Source organism: Callorhinus ursinus, unplaced genomic scaffold, assembly GCF_003265705.2.
Source record: "Callorhinus ursinus isolate GAN/ISIS: 27379988/994484 unplaced genomic scaffold, GSC_fseal_2.0 scaffold39, whole genome shotgun sequence".
Taxonomy (NCBI): Eukaryota; Metazoa; Chordata; class Mammalia; order Carnivora; family Otariidae; genus Callorhinus; species Callorhinus ursinus.
Window position 1 is genome coordinate 6,133,327 of NW_027397101.1, and position 19,666 is coordinate 6,152,992.

The 19,666-nt window shown below is 35.6% G+C and overlaps 1 protein-coding gene across 1 annotated transcript in view; it reads left to right on the top strand.

Annotated features, from left to right (window-relative positions):
* The first annotated feature begins 2,555 nt into the window (after positions 1 to 2,555).
* Positions 2,556 to 19,666, top strand: part of ERCC6L2 (ERCC excision repair 6 like 2) — a 163,197-nt gene continuing 146,086 nt past the window's right edge. Inside the window, exons 1-2 of the mRNA XM_073880718.1 lie at positions 2,556 to 2,677; positions 3,364 to 3,502. Of these exons, the coding sequence (XP_073736819.1) occupies positions 3,463 to 3,502 (40 nt within the window). The 5' untranslated portion in view covers positions 2,556 to 2,677; positions 3,364 to 3,462. The remainder of the gene's footprint in view (positions 2,678 to 3,363; positions 3,503 to 19,666) is intronic.

Sequence of the window (19,666 nt, forward strand, 5' to 3'; positions counted from 1 at the left end):
AGTTCAAATCAGTGGGCCAGGTTCACTTCAGCTCCTTCACTGCCAAACCTGGGGGCAGGGACTGCTTCAGTTTCTCTGCCTTCTCCTTGTCTGTGATGACCAAGGTGTAAAGGTATCTGCTGCACTGAACTTTAAACTCCACATTATCCTTATTTTTCTTGATCTTGACGGATTTGGCGTCCTTTCTCCTTTCAAAGGAGAAAGCGAGGTAGCACTGTGCCACATGAACAGAGGTTCTCTACCTGGAAACCTCAGGAATAGGGGAATGAGTGCCTTCCAACAACTTCCCCAAATATCTGGCAGGAATATGAGAATCTTGAGTTCCCAGACAAGGAGTTGTGGTTACCACTATGATCTATTTTTAGTCAAATGATGGTGTGGTCTTGGAATTATGTTGCAAAGGAATGGCACACCCTGAATTTAGGATATTTTGTGATGACATCTGGAGGTCATCATCTTATGTCAGGGTCCTGAGAGGATATCAGGAGGCTACAGGAGAAAGATGAATTTTTTTGTCTGCTTATGAGAAGAAAAAAAAGCAGCCTCAAATTTGAGTCCGAATGCAATTGTCATAAAACCAGATGCCTCTTGCACGAAGGTGACCTGAAAAGGAGTATTCTTCTTCACAGGTGGGCCTGTGGAAGAATAGGAGAAGTATCTCCAGGGGTCTTTTATCTGGACAGCCAGATGCCCCATGAAGAGGTCAAACCCAACCTCTCTCTCTTCTAAAATAGGAGCAGGAGGCTGTTCAGATTTCTGGGGCAGAGCTCCAGTTATGAGGAGGAGAAAATATCAGTGTGTTCAGAAAGTTGTGCGTTTTTTTTGTTTTTTAGATTTTATTTTATTATGTTAATCACCATACATTACATCATTAGTTTTTGATGTAGTGTTCCATGATTCATTGTTTGCGTATAACACCCAGTGCTCCATTCAATACGTGCCCTCCTTAATACCCATCACCAGGCTAACCCATTCTCCCACCCCTCCCCTCTAGAACCCTCAGTTTGTTTCTCAGAGTCCATAGTCTCTCATGGTTCGTCTCCCCCTCCGATTTCCCTTCCTTCATTTTTCCCTTCCTACTTTCTTTCTTCTTCTTCCTCTTCTTTCTTTCTTTCTTTTTGTTTGTTTTTTTTTTTACATATAATGTATTATTTGTTTCAGAGGTACAGGTCTGTGATTCAAAAGTTGCACATTTTTATACAGAAAATAAATTTAAGCTTAAGATCATTTCAAGCTGAGGGAAAATGAACTAAATTGCTATAGTTTTAAAGGTAAAGATACAGAATTGCCACAATTATATGAACAATGTATAGAAAGTACCAAAGTTCAGGTACTTTACAAAAATTAGGCTTGAGAATTCTTATTTTCAGTTATTACTATCTAGTAGTTTCTTAACGTTTTGGAAATTATAAATATTTTTGAGAATCATTCATATTTTTACCCATAAGAGTTCATTTAAATATGTGATTTTAACAGCTGCTATATTAAGCGTTATCCAGACACTGAAATTACTTCCAGGATAATATATGTCTAATTTTATAATGAAAGTCAACAACCACATCACAAAATAGAATTCACTGGAAAGATATGCTTAATTTTTTCTTAAAACAAAATTCTAGTAGTCCATAAGCAACTGTTCCATGAAAGAAAAATAGAGGGTTTCAAATCCTCTGCTGGGCGGATTATCAAGCCAGTCATTTAGTGCATCCTTGAGAGAGCAGAGAAATTGTGAAGGAATCAGAGAAGATTCTGGAGATGCACAGAGGGGACATAACCAAAAGGGGCATCAGCAAGGGAGGGAAAGGAATTACAAGAGCAACCATGAGGAAGGAAGGAGGCAAAGTTGTTACAAACTGCCCCTATTTCACAATTTTGCAAAAGACTTGGGTCTAAACTTCTAAAAAATCAAAATGGAAGATTTGTAAAACCATAATTAGATACTTCAAGTTCTACTTTAATCTTTGGCATAATTTCCTCTATTCTCTGGATTATTAGAATCTGCAGACAAAAACACATTCTTCATAGAAACAAGGAAATAAATGATTCTCTTTTATACTGGCATATTTTTTTCTCCCTGATGTATTCCTTTGTGGGCTTCTTCAGCTGTCCTGAGTTTGTGAGAAAGGACATTTACCAATTAGTCATTGAATATCTATTTATACCCCTCACTGCTCTACTGATCAGGAGAAGAAAACCTCAACTTCTTAAAAGTCCATTTTAGATGTTCCATAAACGACTCAGTTGACATGTTCCTTGGTGATAAACAATCTCACGATGACTAAACCAACTTCTACTTTTGACTTCTTCCAGTAGAAGAAATGAGTTGTTGTGTAGAAGTTTCCCTTCAGGTGGTCTTTACCTCAATTTTAACAAATAACCACTTCTATAATAGGAAACTTTCTTTTCAAGAGATGAGAATGTTATATTAATGCAAAGTGCTTATTGCTTCCAAATTCTACCTCTCAAAATGGCAGAAGACACTGACTTTATGTTGCTGTAGAGATCTTTTTAAAGAGTTCTTTACTTGGCACCCAAGAATAATACTTCTTTCTTGTGCTTCGAATTTTCAGAAAAATAAGAATATTCCTCCTAAGAAATGGGCACCAGCAGTCTCTGAATGTAGCTGACTGAAAAGTGGGCTTTTGCATGCAAGCTGGAAATCTACATTCAGTTTAAGGTAACTAGAAAGCTAATATTTAATATTAGGTTGCCGTGAGAGGCAGGTCCTCTCTTCCTAACTGCCCTGAAAAACTTCTGTATTATTCATGGTGGGTTTAAAAAGCAGACCCAGATCATCAAGGCACTCAGGGGTTGGCAGGGGTGCTGTAGTGTCAGATGAAGCTGCAGTGGTAGACTGGATTTGAGAGAATGATGGAGGGACCATGACTCAGTACTTGTCAATGTTCTCAGGGCTTGTTGGAAACAACAAGATATCATGGTAGATTTTCCAAACATATTTAAAGTGAAGGGAAAAATCAAAGAAAACAGAAAGGTATACAGGGTGGTAGAATAAAAGCAAGATAAATAGAAAAAAAACCAAAGAGTAATTGAGTATTAATTGCAGAGTGAATAGCAAGGACAATTAAAATTATGTAGCATCAATTATTTTATTATAGATCTTTCATGCTAATTTAGATCACAGCATATGATGGAGTTTCTGCATAAACCTTATTTCAAATTATACAATTATTATTACATTTTGTCAAAAGCCCCTGTATTAATAAATAACTTACCCCTGATCACACTGCTTAGTATTGTCTCAGTAAATGTCAATGCCAGATATTAAGGGAGTGATTTTTATCACCACTGTATAACACTAACAGATATTTCTTTAGCTAAATGTTTCACTTTTATATTCAACAGGTAGACCGGTTTGCTACTCAGTTTGTTTCTCCAGCCTGGGCTGTAAAAAAACCAGCATCCTCCGGGGAAGCACTTTGCATTTAATCCAATATTACAGAGATGCCAAGACACAATTTCAGCGAGATCCATGCTTATTTGGGTAAACTCACTAATTCATGTGCTGTGTTAGCTAAATAGTAAAATATTCACTTAGTCGTTCTACTTACAAAGATTGTTAGATTTTATACTAAGAATTTCATCTGAATCCTATATAAAATTTCTGTAAAGATTAGATATCTATCATAGCAAAGATAATTAATATGCTGACCTCTCTGAGCTTCAAGTTGTGTAGGCTTCTAAGCCACTGACATCCTTGTTTATCCTGAGAACATACATAATACTGAGAAACAGATAATTGATATCATAAGGCCAACTGCCTATGTCTTAAGGGTGATTATCATTATTTTCTCAGCATTTTATTTAGTAACAGGCCAATGGCATTCTTTGTAAAGAGTGCTCGTTCATTCTTGAGCTTAGCTCTCTATCTTTGAGAATTCCTTTTAGATCCTTTTTAAAAAATTATAAGAGGAACTTCTATTATAAATGCTTAAATAATTTTTGGTTTCTTCAACTTTTTGTTATGAATATTTTTAAGCATATTGAAAGTTTGAAAGAAAAATACAACAAACACTTATATCACTCATATACTTATCATCTAGATTCAACAGTTAACATTTTGCAATATAGGCTTGTGTGCATGTTGTTTGTATGTTTGCTGAATCCATTTCAAAATAAGTTGCAGACTTCATGATATTCTTCCCTAAATATTTCAGCTGCATCTCCTAAAAATAGCATCCTACTACATAATCACATCATTAACACAACTCAAGAAAATTAACAGTAATTGTATAGTATTATTCAATACCCAGACCATATACCAATTTCTTCATTTGTTGCCCAAATATATTTTATGTAATATATTGTATTTTATGGTTTTTTTGGTATCTCTTTAAACTCTTAACAGAGTTCTCCCCAGTACTCCCCACCCTTTAACACACATTTTCTTTTCTTTGGCATTGAACTTTTAAAGTGTCCAGGCCAGTTGTTTTGTGCAATGTTCTACAGTCCAGATCTGTTTGATTACTTCTTCCTAGTGTTATTTAACTTGTTTATCTCTCCTGTGTATTTCTTGTGAATTGTGAGTCTTTAGATCCATCTTAAACATTTTATCTGAGTTATAGCCATTTAGGTTGGCCTTTTTTTTTTTTTAAATCGTTGCTTGTACATGGGACCTGGCTTTACTCAATAGACTAAAGTCTTTCTGATTTCATAAAATACAAGTGGCATTAAATAAGACCTCTTTCCAATGCTTTATAATTTCTTAGCAAATTATATACCACACATTTGCCAGCTGAATCATGTCATTCATATTTAACCTCTTTGCATTCTTGTAAGTCATCCAAACATTTTCACTGAGAATGAAAATTAGTCTTTTCCTGTCAGTGTGCCATCTTTTTTTTCTCAGTAATCTGTTTGTGACTTTTAATTATATGTACTTTTCTGTACTGATAGGCAGTAGGTCCTAGAATTATCTAGACTGCAGGTTACCTACTTCTGGAGTAATAATATATAATGTGAATATATAAAAATAATGCGATTTATAAAAATAACTATTTAGTGCACCAACAAGTGTGAGGGAAAGCTGTATGCTACATCTATAACATATAATGACTAACATGAAGTCTCTAAAGAATTGTGACATTTTTAATTAATCCACGCTATGAGTATCTGGAAAACTTATGTCTGAAAAGTTTCAGAGTGACTGAGCATTAAACTAATTACAAACCTATTACAATTGATAGGTTAGTTCAAGTTCTTCTCAAGATAAGATGAAAGCTGAATCTTTATGACTGATGTGACTATTTATGTACAATACCTGTTTTAGGGCAACATTTCAGTCTTTTCAAAATTTACTTCTTAACTAGCTACTAAGGGGGAAATTAGCCTTTTATAGATAAATATATATATATTGCTGTCCAGAGGGCATAAATTCAATTATAAAAAGACACAGTAAAGTGTACAATATGAATTACTATACAGCATCTTGCATCTGAAAATCATATATATGTAGAAAAGAATTAAAACCAGAAAAGATGTTTTTATCCATTCAATTAGTCATTTAAGTTGAGAATTAAATAGACAGCTGATATGACCTTGAGGTATATTATCTGATGGTAGAGGAGGGCAATATTTTAAAAATCAGTTTATTAAAAGTTAATTTACCAAAAATTAATTTTAATTGATGTTCTTCTTGAATATATTTGCCCACTAGAAATAAATTATTCTTATACATGTTCAAATGATTCAACAAATATTTATTGAGTGTCTACTATGTCCAAAGTGTTGTATGTGTTGTGCCCATAACACGGAACATCAATAATAAGAAGTCACTGCCCTCGTGGTATTTAAGGGAGATGGACAATGAATACATAAAACATATAAAATATAATATCAGGTAGTGATAAGTGCTATGAAGTCCCACCTGTATCTCCTCTTCCTTTCTTTCCTGATTAGATATTAATAGTCTGGATCTGGTATCCATCCTCTGGCAAACAGCCAAGAAAGCCAAGAAAGTGACACTGCTAAAGGCACATAAGTATCCATGGTCCTTACCCTGGATGAGTGATGGGGGTGCTCTTTTTAAATAGATGGATTCAGTGAAGCATCTGACAAAATGGCATTTCAACAGAAATCAGAATATACTTGGAATGTGAGCCGTGAGAATATCTGGGGGAAGAATAGTCAGGGTGAAGGAACAGTAAATACAAAGAATCTAAGGACAAATTCCTTGATCAATACTTATTAAAAAGTCTAGACTAGAAGAAAATGATCATAAGTACACTAGACTGCCTATAACCTCACTTGCTACAAGTTGAATACTCCTTAAAATGATTCCATGAATACATATATTCATGAATACGTGTATATTCATGAATACGTGTATTTAATATAATCAATGTATTTTTGAATGTCAAGTGATCTTACCACACTATTTCTCCCTTTATTTCAACCTTTGTATCCTATCATTGGGCTTGAAAACTTTTGCCATATAGATCTTGCATATTATTTTAAAAGTTTATTACCAGACACTAGCTTAGTTTCTATTATGTTTTCTAGATGCTCATTGCTGGTACAGAGAAATGTTACTGACTTTTAAAAATTGACCTTGTGCCCAGCATCTTTGCTAAAAGTCCTGATTTGCTTTACCTTCTCGACCTGTATAGTATCTATATATAATGTTGCTCTTTGCCTTTTATAATATTTTGCCTTGAGTTCTCTTCTGATAGATAGGAAGAGTGGTATGTTTGTCCTTTTTATGATTGTTGTTTATATTTCCCTAATATATTTTTTCAATGCTTTTAAATTCCACCTTTCCGTATATTTCTGTTTTAGATATCTCTTATTTTTACTTAGCATTTTGTTTTGTAATCCAATAGGAGTACCTTTTACATTTACTGTAATTGCTGTATAACAGGATTTATTTCTGCATTTCATACTTCCTCTTTGTGTTCTTTCCTTCTTCCAAACAGATAAAAATTTCTTCTGCTGGTTTGAGATTTACATTCCAACTTTACTCTTCTAATGGGTTATCCCTAACTTATTAAGACCTATTGTTACACTTTTTCTTATCTTTCTGTTTCCTAAGTTTATTAGTATCTATACCTTTCCTTGAACAATACAAATCATTTAGTATTTTCTCATCTCTTTCCAGCTCCTCTCTGAAATGTTTTAGTTTACATCATCTAGAATTTCAGTTTTGGATTGTTATGCTTTTTTCCCTCCATTTTTATCCGCTTTTTTTTCTTTTCATTCTTTATTTTTTGTCCTAACATTTTTAGGCAATAACAAATTTTAAAAAGTTACTTGCTCACTCTTTCTTCCCATATCTATATAACATCATACTGAATTTATTTCTCTTCTTGGAGTTCTTCCAGAAGTTTTTATATATATTTTAATTGTGGTAAAATATACATGACATAAAATTTACCATTTAACCATTTTCATTTTTAGTTGTGATAAAGTACACATAACACAAAATGTACCAGGTAAACATTTTTAAGTGTGTTAAGTACATTCAGTAATGTTAAGTATATTCTAATTTTTGTGCAACCATCTCTACTTTCCCACTCAGGAACATTTTTCATCTTCTCAAACTGAAACTCTGTACCCATTAGACAGTAAGTTCCCTTCCCTCCCTCCCTCCAGCTCCTGTCAAACACTATTCTACTTTCTGTCTCTATAGATTTGGCTACTTCAGGTGTCTCACCTAAGTGGAATCATATACTATTTGTTCTTTTGTGTCTGGCTTATTTCATTTAGCATAATGCCTTCAAAGTTCATCCATGTTACAGCATGTGTCAGAATTCCCTTCCTTTTTAAGGCTGAATAACAGCCCATGGTGTATATACCACATTTTGTTTATCCTTTTATGCAACAATGGACACTTGGATTGCTTCACCTTCTGGCTATTGTGAATGATGTTGCCACGAACATGAGTATACAAATGTCTGAGTCTGTACTTTTAATTCTTTTGGGTAGATACACAGAACTGGAATTGCTGGATCTATGATAATTCTAGAATCTAGAAGTCTAGAATCTTACAATAATTCTATGTTTAAACTTTTGAGGAACTGATAAACTGTTTTACATAGCATCTGCCCCATTTTACATCTGTATTCTCACCATCAATGCACAGGCTTCTAATTTCTCTACATCCTAACACTTGATGTTTTCTAGGTTTTTTGTTTGTTTGTTTGTTTTTAGTAGCCATTCTAATGGGTATAATGTGAGGTAGCTCATTGTGGGTTTGACTTGCCTTTCCCTAATGATTAGTGATATTGAACATCTTTTCATGTATTTACTGGCCATTTGCATACTGTCTTTGGGGAAATATCTACCAAAATCCTTTGCCCATTTTTGAATTGGGTTGTTTTCAGATTGTTCATTGCTTGTGTATATATATGCAACTGATTTTGCATTTTGACTTTGTACCCTGCTACTTTGCTGAATTCATTTTTAGTTGTTGTTGTTGTTGCTATTGTTGTTTTTAAGTAGGCTCTCTGCCCAGCGTGGAGTCTAATGTGGGGCTTGAACTCACCATCTTGAAATCAAGACCTGAGCTGAGATCAAGAGTTGGATGCTCAAACAAATGAGGCACACAGGCACCCCTTCATTTATTAGTTCTAACAGCTTTTTTGAGTGTGTGTGTAGTCTTTAGGATTTTCTACATATAAGATTAATTCATCTGCAAACAGAGATAATCTTACTTCTTCCTTTCCAATTTGGATTCACTTTATTTCTTTTTCATGCCTAATTCCTCTGGCTAGGACTTCTAGCACTATGTTAAATTTCTATTTAACATAGTAGACATACTTGCCTTGTTCCTAATCTTAGAGGAAAAGCACTCAGTCTTTCACCATTAAGTATGATTTTTGGTGTAGGTTTTCCATAAATGGGCTTTATTATATTAGTTTCTTTCTGTCCCTAGTTTTGTTGAGTGTTTTTCATCATAAAAGGGTATTGAATTTTGTCAAATGCTTTTCTGCATCAATTGATGTTTTATTTTTTCCTTCATTCTGTTTATATGGTGTACTACATTGATTTTTATATGTTGAACCATCCTTGCACCCAGGAATAAATCCCATTTAGTCATAGTGTATAATTCTTTGAATATGTTGTTGAATTTGAGGGGTGCCTGGGTGGCTCAGTCAGTTGGGCAGCTGACTCTTGATTTCAGCTCCAGTCACGATCTAGGGTCCTGGGATGGAGCCACATGTCAGGCTCTGCACTCAGTGGGGAAACTGCTTCAGGATTCTCTTTTCCTCTGCTCCTTCCCCTGCTCATTCGCTCTCTTGAAAATAAATAAATCAATCTTAAAAAAAATATGCCATTGAAATGGTTTGCTAGTACTCTGTTGAGGACTTTATTCATAAGAAATATTGCTAGTTTTCTTAGTTTAATGTAGTTCAGGATAACGCTGGCCTCATAAAACAAGTTAGGAAGTGTTCCTCCTCTTCAGAATTTTGGAAGTGTTTGAGAAGGATTGCTACTAATTCTTCTTTAAATATTTGGTAGAATTCACCAGTGAAGCCAGCTGGTCCTGGGTTTTTGTTTGTTTGACACCTGTGTTTTCAGATTCAATCTCCTTACTAGTAAAAGATCTATTCAGATTTTCTACTTCTTCATGATTCAGTCTTGGTAGGGTGTAGGTGTCTTTGTCCATTTCATCTAGGTTATTGAATTTGTTGGTGTACAGTTGTTTATAGTACTCTCTTAAAATTCTTTTAATTTCTGTAACATCAGTAGTAATATCTTTTCATTTCTGATTTTAGTTGTTTCAGTCTTCTTTTTTAGTCAAAATAAGCAAAATGTCAATTTTGTTGATTTTTTTTTAAAGAACTAACTCTTGGTTTCATTTTCTCTATTGTTTTCTATTCTCTATTTATATCTGCTCTAATCTTTGTTACTTCCTTCCTTTTTCTGGCTTTGGGTTTAATTTGTTCTTCTTGTTTTAGTTCCTTAAGTTGTAAAGTTAGGCTGTTGATTTGAGATCTCTTGTCTTTAATATGTTTACAGCTATAAACTTCCTACTTGGCACTACTTTTGCTGCATCCCATAAGTTTATGTTGTGTTTTTATTTTCCTTTTTCTCAAGACATTTTCAATTTCCCTTGTGATTTCTTCTTTGACCTATGGTTATGTAAGAGTTTGTTGTTTAACGTCTATATATTTATGAATTTTATAGTTTCCCCTCCTGCTGTTGATTTCTTGTTTCATTTCATTATGATTGGAAAAGACACTTTGTATGGTTTCAGTCTTTTAAAAATTTATTAAGACTTCTTTTGTGGTCTAACATATGGTCTATCCTGGAGAATATTCCTTGTGTACTTGAGAAAAACGTGTATTATGCTGTTGCTGGAAGGAGAGTTCTATATATGTCTGTTAGGTCCAATTTGTCCACAGTGTTGTTCAAGTGTACTCTTTTCTTATTGATTTTCCATCTGGTTGTCTTATCCATTATTGAAAGTGGTGTCCTCAAGTCCCCTACTATTATTGTGCTCAAGAGTTGTTTTTTTCTTTCTTATTTAAAGAGGGTGTTTGTGTAGCAAAGTTTCTGAGGCCTTAAATGGTAGAGGTTTTTTTTTTTTATTGCACTCTCTTCTTTAAATGACAGTCTGGGTAAGTGCGCAAAATACTAGTTTTGGAGATTTTCCTCCCCTTCAGTATTAAAAATATATATACAACTCAGTTGTCCTCTTGCAGAAGTTTTTGAAGTGTCTAAAATGAATATTATCTATTTATATGCGAGTGATCTGCTATCTCTCTCTGAAAGTTTTATTTTGATATTCTTAAATTTTACTATAATGGGTCTGAGTATAAAAATTATTCCAATAATATCAATCTGTGTTAATTAACTGTGTGGGAGTCTATGCAATCTTCATTTTAGCTAACAATTTTGGAGATGTTGTTGACTTTGAATTTTATAAGGGCAGGGACCATGTCTTTGTGGTTCATGGGTGTATCTTCAGTGCCTAGCAAGGTTTCTGACATATGCTAGATGTTCTAAATAAATATTTGTTGAATGAATGACTAAATAAATAGACACTAAGGGGACTGCCGACCTAAGAGTCTATAAAATTTATTAATATTTTTGTCATTTCTCTCAATAGCTAGAGAATTTTTTTAAAGATTTTTATTATTTTTAAAATTTATTTGAGAGAGAGAGAGAGAGAATGAATGGGGGGAGGAGCAGAGGGAGAGGGACAAGCAGACTCCATGCTAAGCATGGAGCCTGGCACAAGGCTCAATCTCACAACCCTGAGATCATTACCTGAGCTGAAATTAAGAGTTGGGCACTCAACTGACTGAGCCACCACATGCCCCAATAGCTACAGAATTTATATGGCAGAAAAGAAATAGGCATTTAATAGAATTTAAGATTAAACTGAGTTAGTCCATTAAAATGGTCTGTGGATTATATATGATATAAAAAAATACATAGGAAAAGAATCATGCAAGTTATCATTGGTTTATATATTTATATCTGGAGCCTGAAAGATATTAGTTTCAGTAGAAAATGAAGCAACCCTTTGTACATGTCATTTATCACATTATAGTCGGTCTACAGCCCTTTCTCCTCTATTAAACTGTGACCAGCTTGGAGGGATGACCTGTTTTGAATAATGTAGATGATAAGATTTGTACTATACTCCTTTAGACTAGTAATATTCATCACTATATAATAGTTAAAATTCTTAAAAGTGGAAAGAAGTGGTAGTTTTCTTTTTTCCTTCAAGAATATCCACTTAGGGGCACCTGGGTGGCTCAGTTGGTTAAGCAACTGCCTTCGGCTCAGGCCATGATCCTGGAGTCCCGGCATCGAGTCCCGCATCGGGCTCCCTGCTCAGCAGGGAGTCTGCTTCTCCCTCTGACCTTCTTCTCTCTCGTGTTCTCTATCTCTCATTCTCTTTCTCAAATAAATAAATAAAATCTTAAAAAAAAAAGAATATCTACTTAGGATGTAAGGTACACCATGCTGATAATAGTTAATAATACCATATTGTATATTTGAAAGTTGCTAAAAGGGTAGATCTTAAAAGCTTTCATCACAAGAAAAAAATTTTTTAGCTATGTATGATGACAGATGTTAACCATACTGTGGCGATCATTTCACTATATATACAAATATTGAGTCACTATGTTGTACACCTGAAACTAATAGAATGTTATGTCAATTATATCTCAATAAATAAAAAAAGAATATCCATGCATATGAATGAATGCTAAGTTTTTTAAGAAGTGGAAGAGAGAATGCGGAATTTCTTTGCTTAAATCACCTTTGTTTTGGTTCTAGGCTTATTTTGCTTAGTCATATAATTTTTTTCTAATAATAACCATGTATGAACCCACAGTCATATTCTCTGCTTCTCCTAATTGCCATCCAAAATAATAGCAATAATGTCCCACTTTACCAAATATGTAAATTGTCACTTAGGAATTGATACAATCTTTCTTGAAGAAAAGCAATAAAAAAGTTGATAGGAAAAAAAGATAGATCCTGTCATGATTGTGAATATGGAAGGACTCAGGACAATTCACAGCCACAACTGGCATTATTGTGACAACAATGATAAATGCAAGAAGACCTTAAGAAAATGCAATTATTGCAGTCTGTTAGATACTGAGACTCTGTTTGTAAAGATGACCTATATAAATAACAGTAAGAAAAATAAAGCCCCCATTTTTCTACAGAAATTGAATAAATTCTTGAAATTTGAGAAGGTGCTAACAGTCCTGAAAATACGAATTCTTTGGGTTTTTCATTTCTACTGTGCAAAAGTGGTATGGAATATTTCAACCAGTCTGTCAAATAATCTATGCGTAAATTGGAGAGAGCAGTTCCCTGAAAGAGTTGCTTTATATTAACAAAAATAGTATCCAGTTTAAAAATAAACTCATTTAACTTTTACATGCTTTTCATATTTCCCTGTTTTAATTAGTTCTTAGAGTTAATTTCTTACTAACCAAACACTGTCAATCCCAGATCATGCCATCTTATTCAAATATATTGATGAATATAGGGCAATGTGATAAAATGATACTTATGAAGGAAGCACAATATTATATTTGCTTTCAGAATAAACTCCCATTCAAGTCTGCACATCCTGTAATGACCACAGAATTCCCTTTTACCAGTGTTTCATGGTTCCTAAGGTGTCACTCCCTTCAGGAACATATTTGAAAAGTAAAACTTTGGCAACCATCTTTATTAAGTACATAGGCATACTTTTAAAAATGTGATTTTTAACATTTTAAACTATGTATATTGATTCTTTTTTGAAACAGTTGCCTTGTTTAAAGAATTTAAGCAGGGGCGCCTGGGTGGCTCAGTCGTTAAGTGTCTGCCTTCAGCTCAGATCATGATCCCAGGGTCCTGGGATCAAGCCCCGCATTGGGCTTCCTGCTCAGCGGGAAGCCTGCTTCTCCCTCTCCCACTGCCCCTGCTCTTGTCCCCTCTCTTTCTCTCTCTCTCTTTCTCTGTCAAATAAATAAATAAAATATTTAAAAAAATAATTTAAGCAATGAAAATCCGGGTAAAGTCACAAACAATGAAGTGATGTGGTCTTAAAATAACTTAGGGAAAAGCTATCTTTTACAGAAATCACATCGAATTTTAGACTTGAAATGGACCCTACAAATCATGTAATCTGAAAACATTTTTCACCCCAGGGTAAAGATTGGAGACATTTTTCAACCTACAATTTTTAAAAAAATTTTTATTGTTATGTTAATCACCATACATCATTAGTTTTTGATGTAGTGTTCCATGATTCACTGTGTATAACACCCAGTGCTCCATGCAGAGCGTGCCCTCTTTAATACCCACCACGAGGCTAACCCATCCTCCCACCCACAACCTACAATTTTTAATGTAAGCCAGATATTTAAAATTTCTATCTTGCTTAATGAAAGTAAATCTACATTTTTTGCATTATCTAGATGTTATTTAGATGTAATTCCCATTACTTTAAATGGAATCTTTTGGGAAAAAAGATTCTATTATGAATATGTAATGGATTTTTTATTGTTATGTTAATAACCATATATTACATCATTAGTTTTTGGTACAGTGTTCCATGATTCATTGTTTGTTCATAACACCCAGTGCTCCATGCAGAACGTGCCCTCCTCAACCCATCACCAGGATAACCCATCCCCCTCCCCCCCTTCCCTCTAGAACCCTCAGTTTGTTTTTCAGAGTCCATCATCTCTCATGGTTCGTCTCCCCCTCTGACATACTCCCCTTTTCTTCCTCTCCTGTTATCTTCTTCTTTTTCTTTTTTCTTAAAATATGTTGCGTTATTTGTTTCAGAAGTACAGATCTGTGATTCAACAGTCTTGCACAATTCACAGCACTCACCGTAGCACATACCCTCCCCAATGTCTATCACCCAGCCACCCCATCCCTCCCACCCCCAACCACTCCAGTAACACTCAGTTTGTTTCCTGAGATTAAGAATTCCTCATATCAGTGAGGTTATGTGATACATGTCTTTCTCTGATTGACTTATTTCACTCAGCATAACACCCTCCAGTTCCATCCACGTCGTTACAAATGGCAAGATCTCATTCCTTTTGATGGCTGCATAATATTCCATTGTGTATATATACCACTTCTTCTTTATCCATTCATCTGTCGATGGGCATCTTGGCTCTTTCCACAGTTTGGCTATTGTGGACATTGCTGCTATAAACATTGGGGTACACGTACCCCTTCGGGTCCCTACATTTGTATCTTTGGGGTAAATACCCAGTAGTGCAATTGCTGGATCGAACGGTAGCTCTAATTTCAACTGTTTGAGGAACCTCCATACTGTTTTCCAGAGTGGTTGCACCAGCTTGCATTCCCACCAACAGTGTAGAAGGGTTCCCCTTTCTCCACATCCCCGCCAACATCTGTTGTTCCCTGACTTGTTAATTTTAGCCATTCTGACGGGTGTGAGGTGGTATCTCATTGAGGTTTTGATTTGGATTTCCCTGATGCCGAGCGATGTTGAGCACTTTTTCATGTGCCTGTTGGCCATTTGGATGTCTTCTTTGGAGAAATGTCTGTTCATGTCTTCTGCCCATTTCTTGATTGGATTATTTGTTCTTTGGGTGTTGAGTTTGATAAGTTCTTTATAGATTTTGGATACTAGCCCTTTATCTGATATGTCATTTGCAAATATTTTCTCCCATTCTGTCGGTTGTCTTTTGGTTTTGTGGACTGTTTCTTTTGCTGTGCAAAAGCTTTTTATCTTGATGAAATCCCAATAGTTCATTTTTGCCCTGGCTTCCCGTGCCTTTGGCGATGTTTCTAGGAAGAAGTTGCTGCGGCTAAGGTCGAAAAGGTTGCTACCTGTGTTCTCCTTTAGGATTTGGATGGACTCCTGTCTCACGTTTAGGTCTTTCAACCATTTGGAGTCTATTTTTGTGTGTGGTGTAAGGAAATGGTCCAGTTTCATTCTTCTGCATGTGGCTGTCCAATTTTCCCAACACCATTTGTTGAAGAGACTGTCTTTTTGCCATTGGACATTCTTTCCTGCTTTGTCAAAAATAAGTTGACCATAGAGTTGAGGGTCCATTTCTGGGCTCTCGATTCTGTTCCATTGATCTATGTGTCTGTTTTTGTGCCAGTACCAAACTGTCTTGATGATGACAGCTTTGTAATAGAGCTGGAAGTCCGGAATTGTGATGCCGCCAGCTCTGCTTTTCTTTTTCAGTATTCCTCTGGCTATTCTGGGTCTCTTCTGGTTCCATACAAATTTTAAGATTATTTGTTCCATTTCTTTGAAAAAAGTGGATGGTATTTTGATGGGGATTGCATTGAAAGTGTAGATTGCTCTAGGTAGCATTGACATCTTCACAATGTTGATTCTCCCAATCCATGAGCATGGAACCTTTTTCCATTTCTTTGTGTCTTCTTCAATTTCTTTCATGAGTATTTTATAGTTTTCTGAGTACAGATCCTTTGCCTCTTTGGTTAGATTTATTCCTAGGTATCTAATGGTTTTGGGTGCAATTGTAAATGGGATAGACTCCTTGATTTGTCTCTCTTCTGTCTTGTTGTTGGTGTATAGGAATGCCACTGATTTCTGTGCATTGATTTTATATCCTGCTACTTTACTGAATTCCTGTATGAGTTCTAGCAGTTTTGGGGTGGAGTCTTTTGGGTTTTCCACATACAGTATCATATCATCTGCAAAGAGTGAGAGTTTGACTTCCTCTTTGCCGATTTGGATGCCTTTGATTTCTTTTTGTTGTCTGATTGCTGTGGCTAGGACTTCTAATACTATGTTGAATAGCAGTGGTGAGAGTGGACATCCCTGCCGCATTCCTGACCTTAGGGGAAAAGCTCTCAGTCTTTCCCCATTGAGAATGATATTCGCTGTAGGTTTTTCATAGATGGCTTTTATGATATTGAGGTATGTACCCTCTATCCCTATACTCTGAAGAGTTTTGATCAAGAAAGGATGTTGTACTTTGTCAAATGCTTTTTCTGCATCTATTGAGAGGATCATATGATTCTTGCTCTTTCTTTTGTTAATGTATTGTATCACGTTGATTGATTTGCGGATGTTGAGCCAGCCTTGCAGCCCAGGAATAAATCCCACTTGGTCATGGTGAATAATTCTTTTAATGTACTGTTGGATCCTATTGGCTAGTATTTTGGTGAGAATTTTTGCATCCATGTTCATCAAGGATATTGGTCTGTAATTCTCTTTTTTGATGGGGTCTTTGTCTGGTTTTGGGATCAAGGTAATGCTGGCCTCATAAAATGAGTTTGGAAGTTTCCCTTCCATTTCTATTTTTTGGAACAGTTTCAGGAGAATAGGTATTAATTCTTCTTGAAATGTCTGATAGAATTCCCCTGGGAAGCCGTCTGGCCCTGGGCTTTTGTTTCTTGGGAGATTTTTGATGACTGTTTCAATTTCCTTAGTGGTTATAGGTCTGTTCAGGTTTTCTATTTCTTCCTGGTTCAATTTTGGTAGTTGATACATCTCTAGGAATGCACCCATTTCTTCCAGGTTATCTAATTTGCTGGCATAGAGTTGCTCATAATATGTTCTTAGAATTGTTTGTATTTCTTTGGTGTTGGTTGTGATCTCTCCTCTTTCATTCATGATTTTGTTGATTTGGGTCATTTCTCTTTTCTTTTTGATCAGTCTGGCCAGGGGTTTATCAATCTTGTTAATTCTTTCAAAGAACCAGCTCCTAGTTTCGTTGATCTGTTCTACTGTTCTTTTGGTTTCTAGTTCATTGATTTCTGCTCTGATCTTTATGATTTCTCTTCTCCTGCTGGGTTTAGGCTTTATTTGCTGTTCTTTCTCCAGCTCCTTTAGGTGTAGGGTTAGGTTGTGTATTTGAGACCTTTCTTGTTTCTTGAGAAAGGCTTGTATTGCTATATACTTTCCTCTCAGGACTGCCTTTGCTGTATCCCAAAGATTTTGGACAGTTGTGTTTTCATTTTCATTGGTTTCCATGAATTTTTTTAATTCTTCTTTAATTTCTTGGTTGACCCATTCATTCTTTAGTAGGATGCTCTTTAGCCTCCATGTATTTGAGTTCTTTCCGACTTTCCTCTTGTGGTTGAGTTCTAGTTTCAAAGCATTGTGGTCTGAAAATATGCAGGGAATGATCCCAATCTTTTGGTACCGGTTGAGACCTGATTTGTGTCCTAGGATGTGATCAGTTCTGGAGAATGTTCCATGGGCACTAGAGAAGAATGTGTATTCCGTTGCTTTGGGATGGAATGTTCTGAATATGTCTGTGAAGTCCATTTGGTCCAGTGTGTCATTTAAAGTCTTTATTTCCTTGTTGATCTTTTGCTTAGATGATCTGTCCATTTCAGTCAGGGGGGTGTTAAAGTCCCCCACTATTATTGTATTGTTGTCAATGTGTTTCTTTGCTTTTGTTATTAATTGCCTTATATAATTGGCTGCTCCCATGTTCGGGGCATAGATATTTACAATTGTTAGATCTTCTTGTTGGATAGACCCTTTAAGTAGGATATAGTGTCCTTCCTCATCTCTTATTACAGTCTTTGTTTTAAAATCTAGTTTGTCTGATATAAGGATTGCCACCCCAGCTTTCTTTTGGTGTCCATTAGCATGGTAAATGGTTTTCCACCCCCTCACTTTCAATCTGGGGGTGTCTTTGGGTCTAAAATGAGTCTCTTGCAGACAGCATATTGATGGGTCTTGTTTTTTAATCCAATCTGATAGCCTGTGTCTTTTGATTGGGGCATTGAGCCCATTTACATTCAGGGTAACTATTGAAATGTATGAATTTAGTGCCATTGTATTACCTGTAAGGTGACTGTTAAGTGTCTGTTGTCTGTGTTCGTTTCTGCTCTTTGCTGCTTTTAGGTTCTCTCTTTGCTTAGAGGACCCCTCTCAATATTTCTTGGAGGGCTGGTTTCGTGTTTGCAAATTCCTTTAGTTTTTGTTTGTTCTGGAAGCTTTTTATCTCTCCTTCTATTTTCAATGATAGCCTAGCTGGATATAGTATTCTTGGCTGCATATTTTTCTCGTTTAGTGCTCTGAAGATATCTTGCCAGTCCTTTCTGGCCTGCCACGTCTCTGTGGATAGGTCTGTTGCCAATCTAATGTTTCTACCATTGTAGGTTACATATCTCTTCTCCCGAGCTGCTTTCAGGATTTTCTCTTTGTCTCTGAGACTCGTAAGTTTTACTATTAGATGTCGGGGTGTTGACCTATTTTTATTGATTTTGAGAGGGGTTCTCTGTGCCTCCTGGATTTTAATGCCTGTTTCCTTCCTCACATTAGGGAAGTTCTCTGCTATAATTTGCTCCAATATACCTTCTGCCCCTCTCTCTCTCTCTTCTTCTTCTGGGATCCCAATTATTCTAATGTTGTTTCGTCTTATCGTATCACTTATCTCTCGAATTCTGCCCTCGTGATCCTGTAGTTGTTTCTCTCTCTTTTTCTCCGCCTCTTTATTTTCCATCATTTGGTCTTCTATATCGCTGATTCTCTCTTCTGCCTCATTTATCCTAGCAGTTAGTGCCCCCATTTTGGATTGCACCTCATCAATAGCCTTTTTGATTTCGATTTGGTTAGATTTTAGTTCTTTTATTTCTCCAGAAAGGGTTTCTCTAATAACTTCCACGCTTTTTTCAAGCCCAGCTAGTATCTTTAAAGTCATGATTCTGAACTCTAGGTCCGACATCGTACTAATGTCTGTATTGAGTAGGTCCCTGGCTGACGGTACTACCTCTTGTTCTTTTTGCTGAGGTGATTTCTTTCGTCTTGTCATTTTGTCCAGAGGAGAATAGATGAATGAGAGAACAAAATGCTAACAGGTTTACAACGTCCCCAGCAAATATACTGTATACAAATCAGAAAAGACCTGAAACCAGGGGAAAAGAAAGGGAAAGAAAGAAAAAAGAAAGAGAAAAAAAAAGGGAAAAAAAAAGGATAAAAACAAAAACAAAACAATACAAAAAAAGCAGAATGTGATCAAATATGATCAGGCTAGTGCATAGATCAGTGCCACACACTAGATTTTGGGCGTATTTTGGTCTGTTAGAAAAAAGTGCCTCCTAAAATTTTAAAGGAAGAAAGACATATATGTACAAAATAAGGGTTGATACAATGAAGGGATGGAAGATGACTGTAAAGATGAAAATTATAAAAGATTTTATAAAAGGACTTGGTAAGATAAGTTGTTTGAAAAAAGAAAGAAGATTTAAGAAAAAAAAA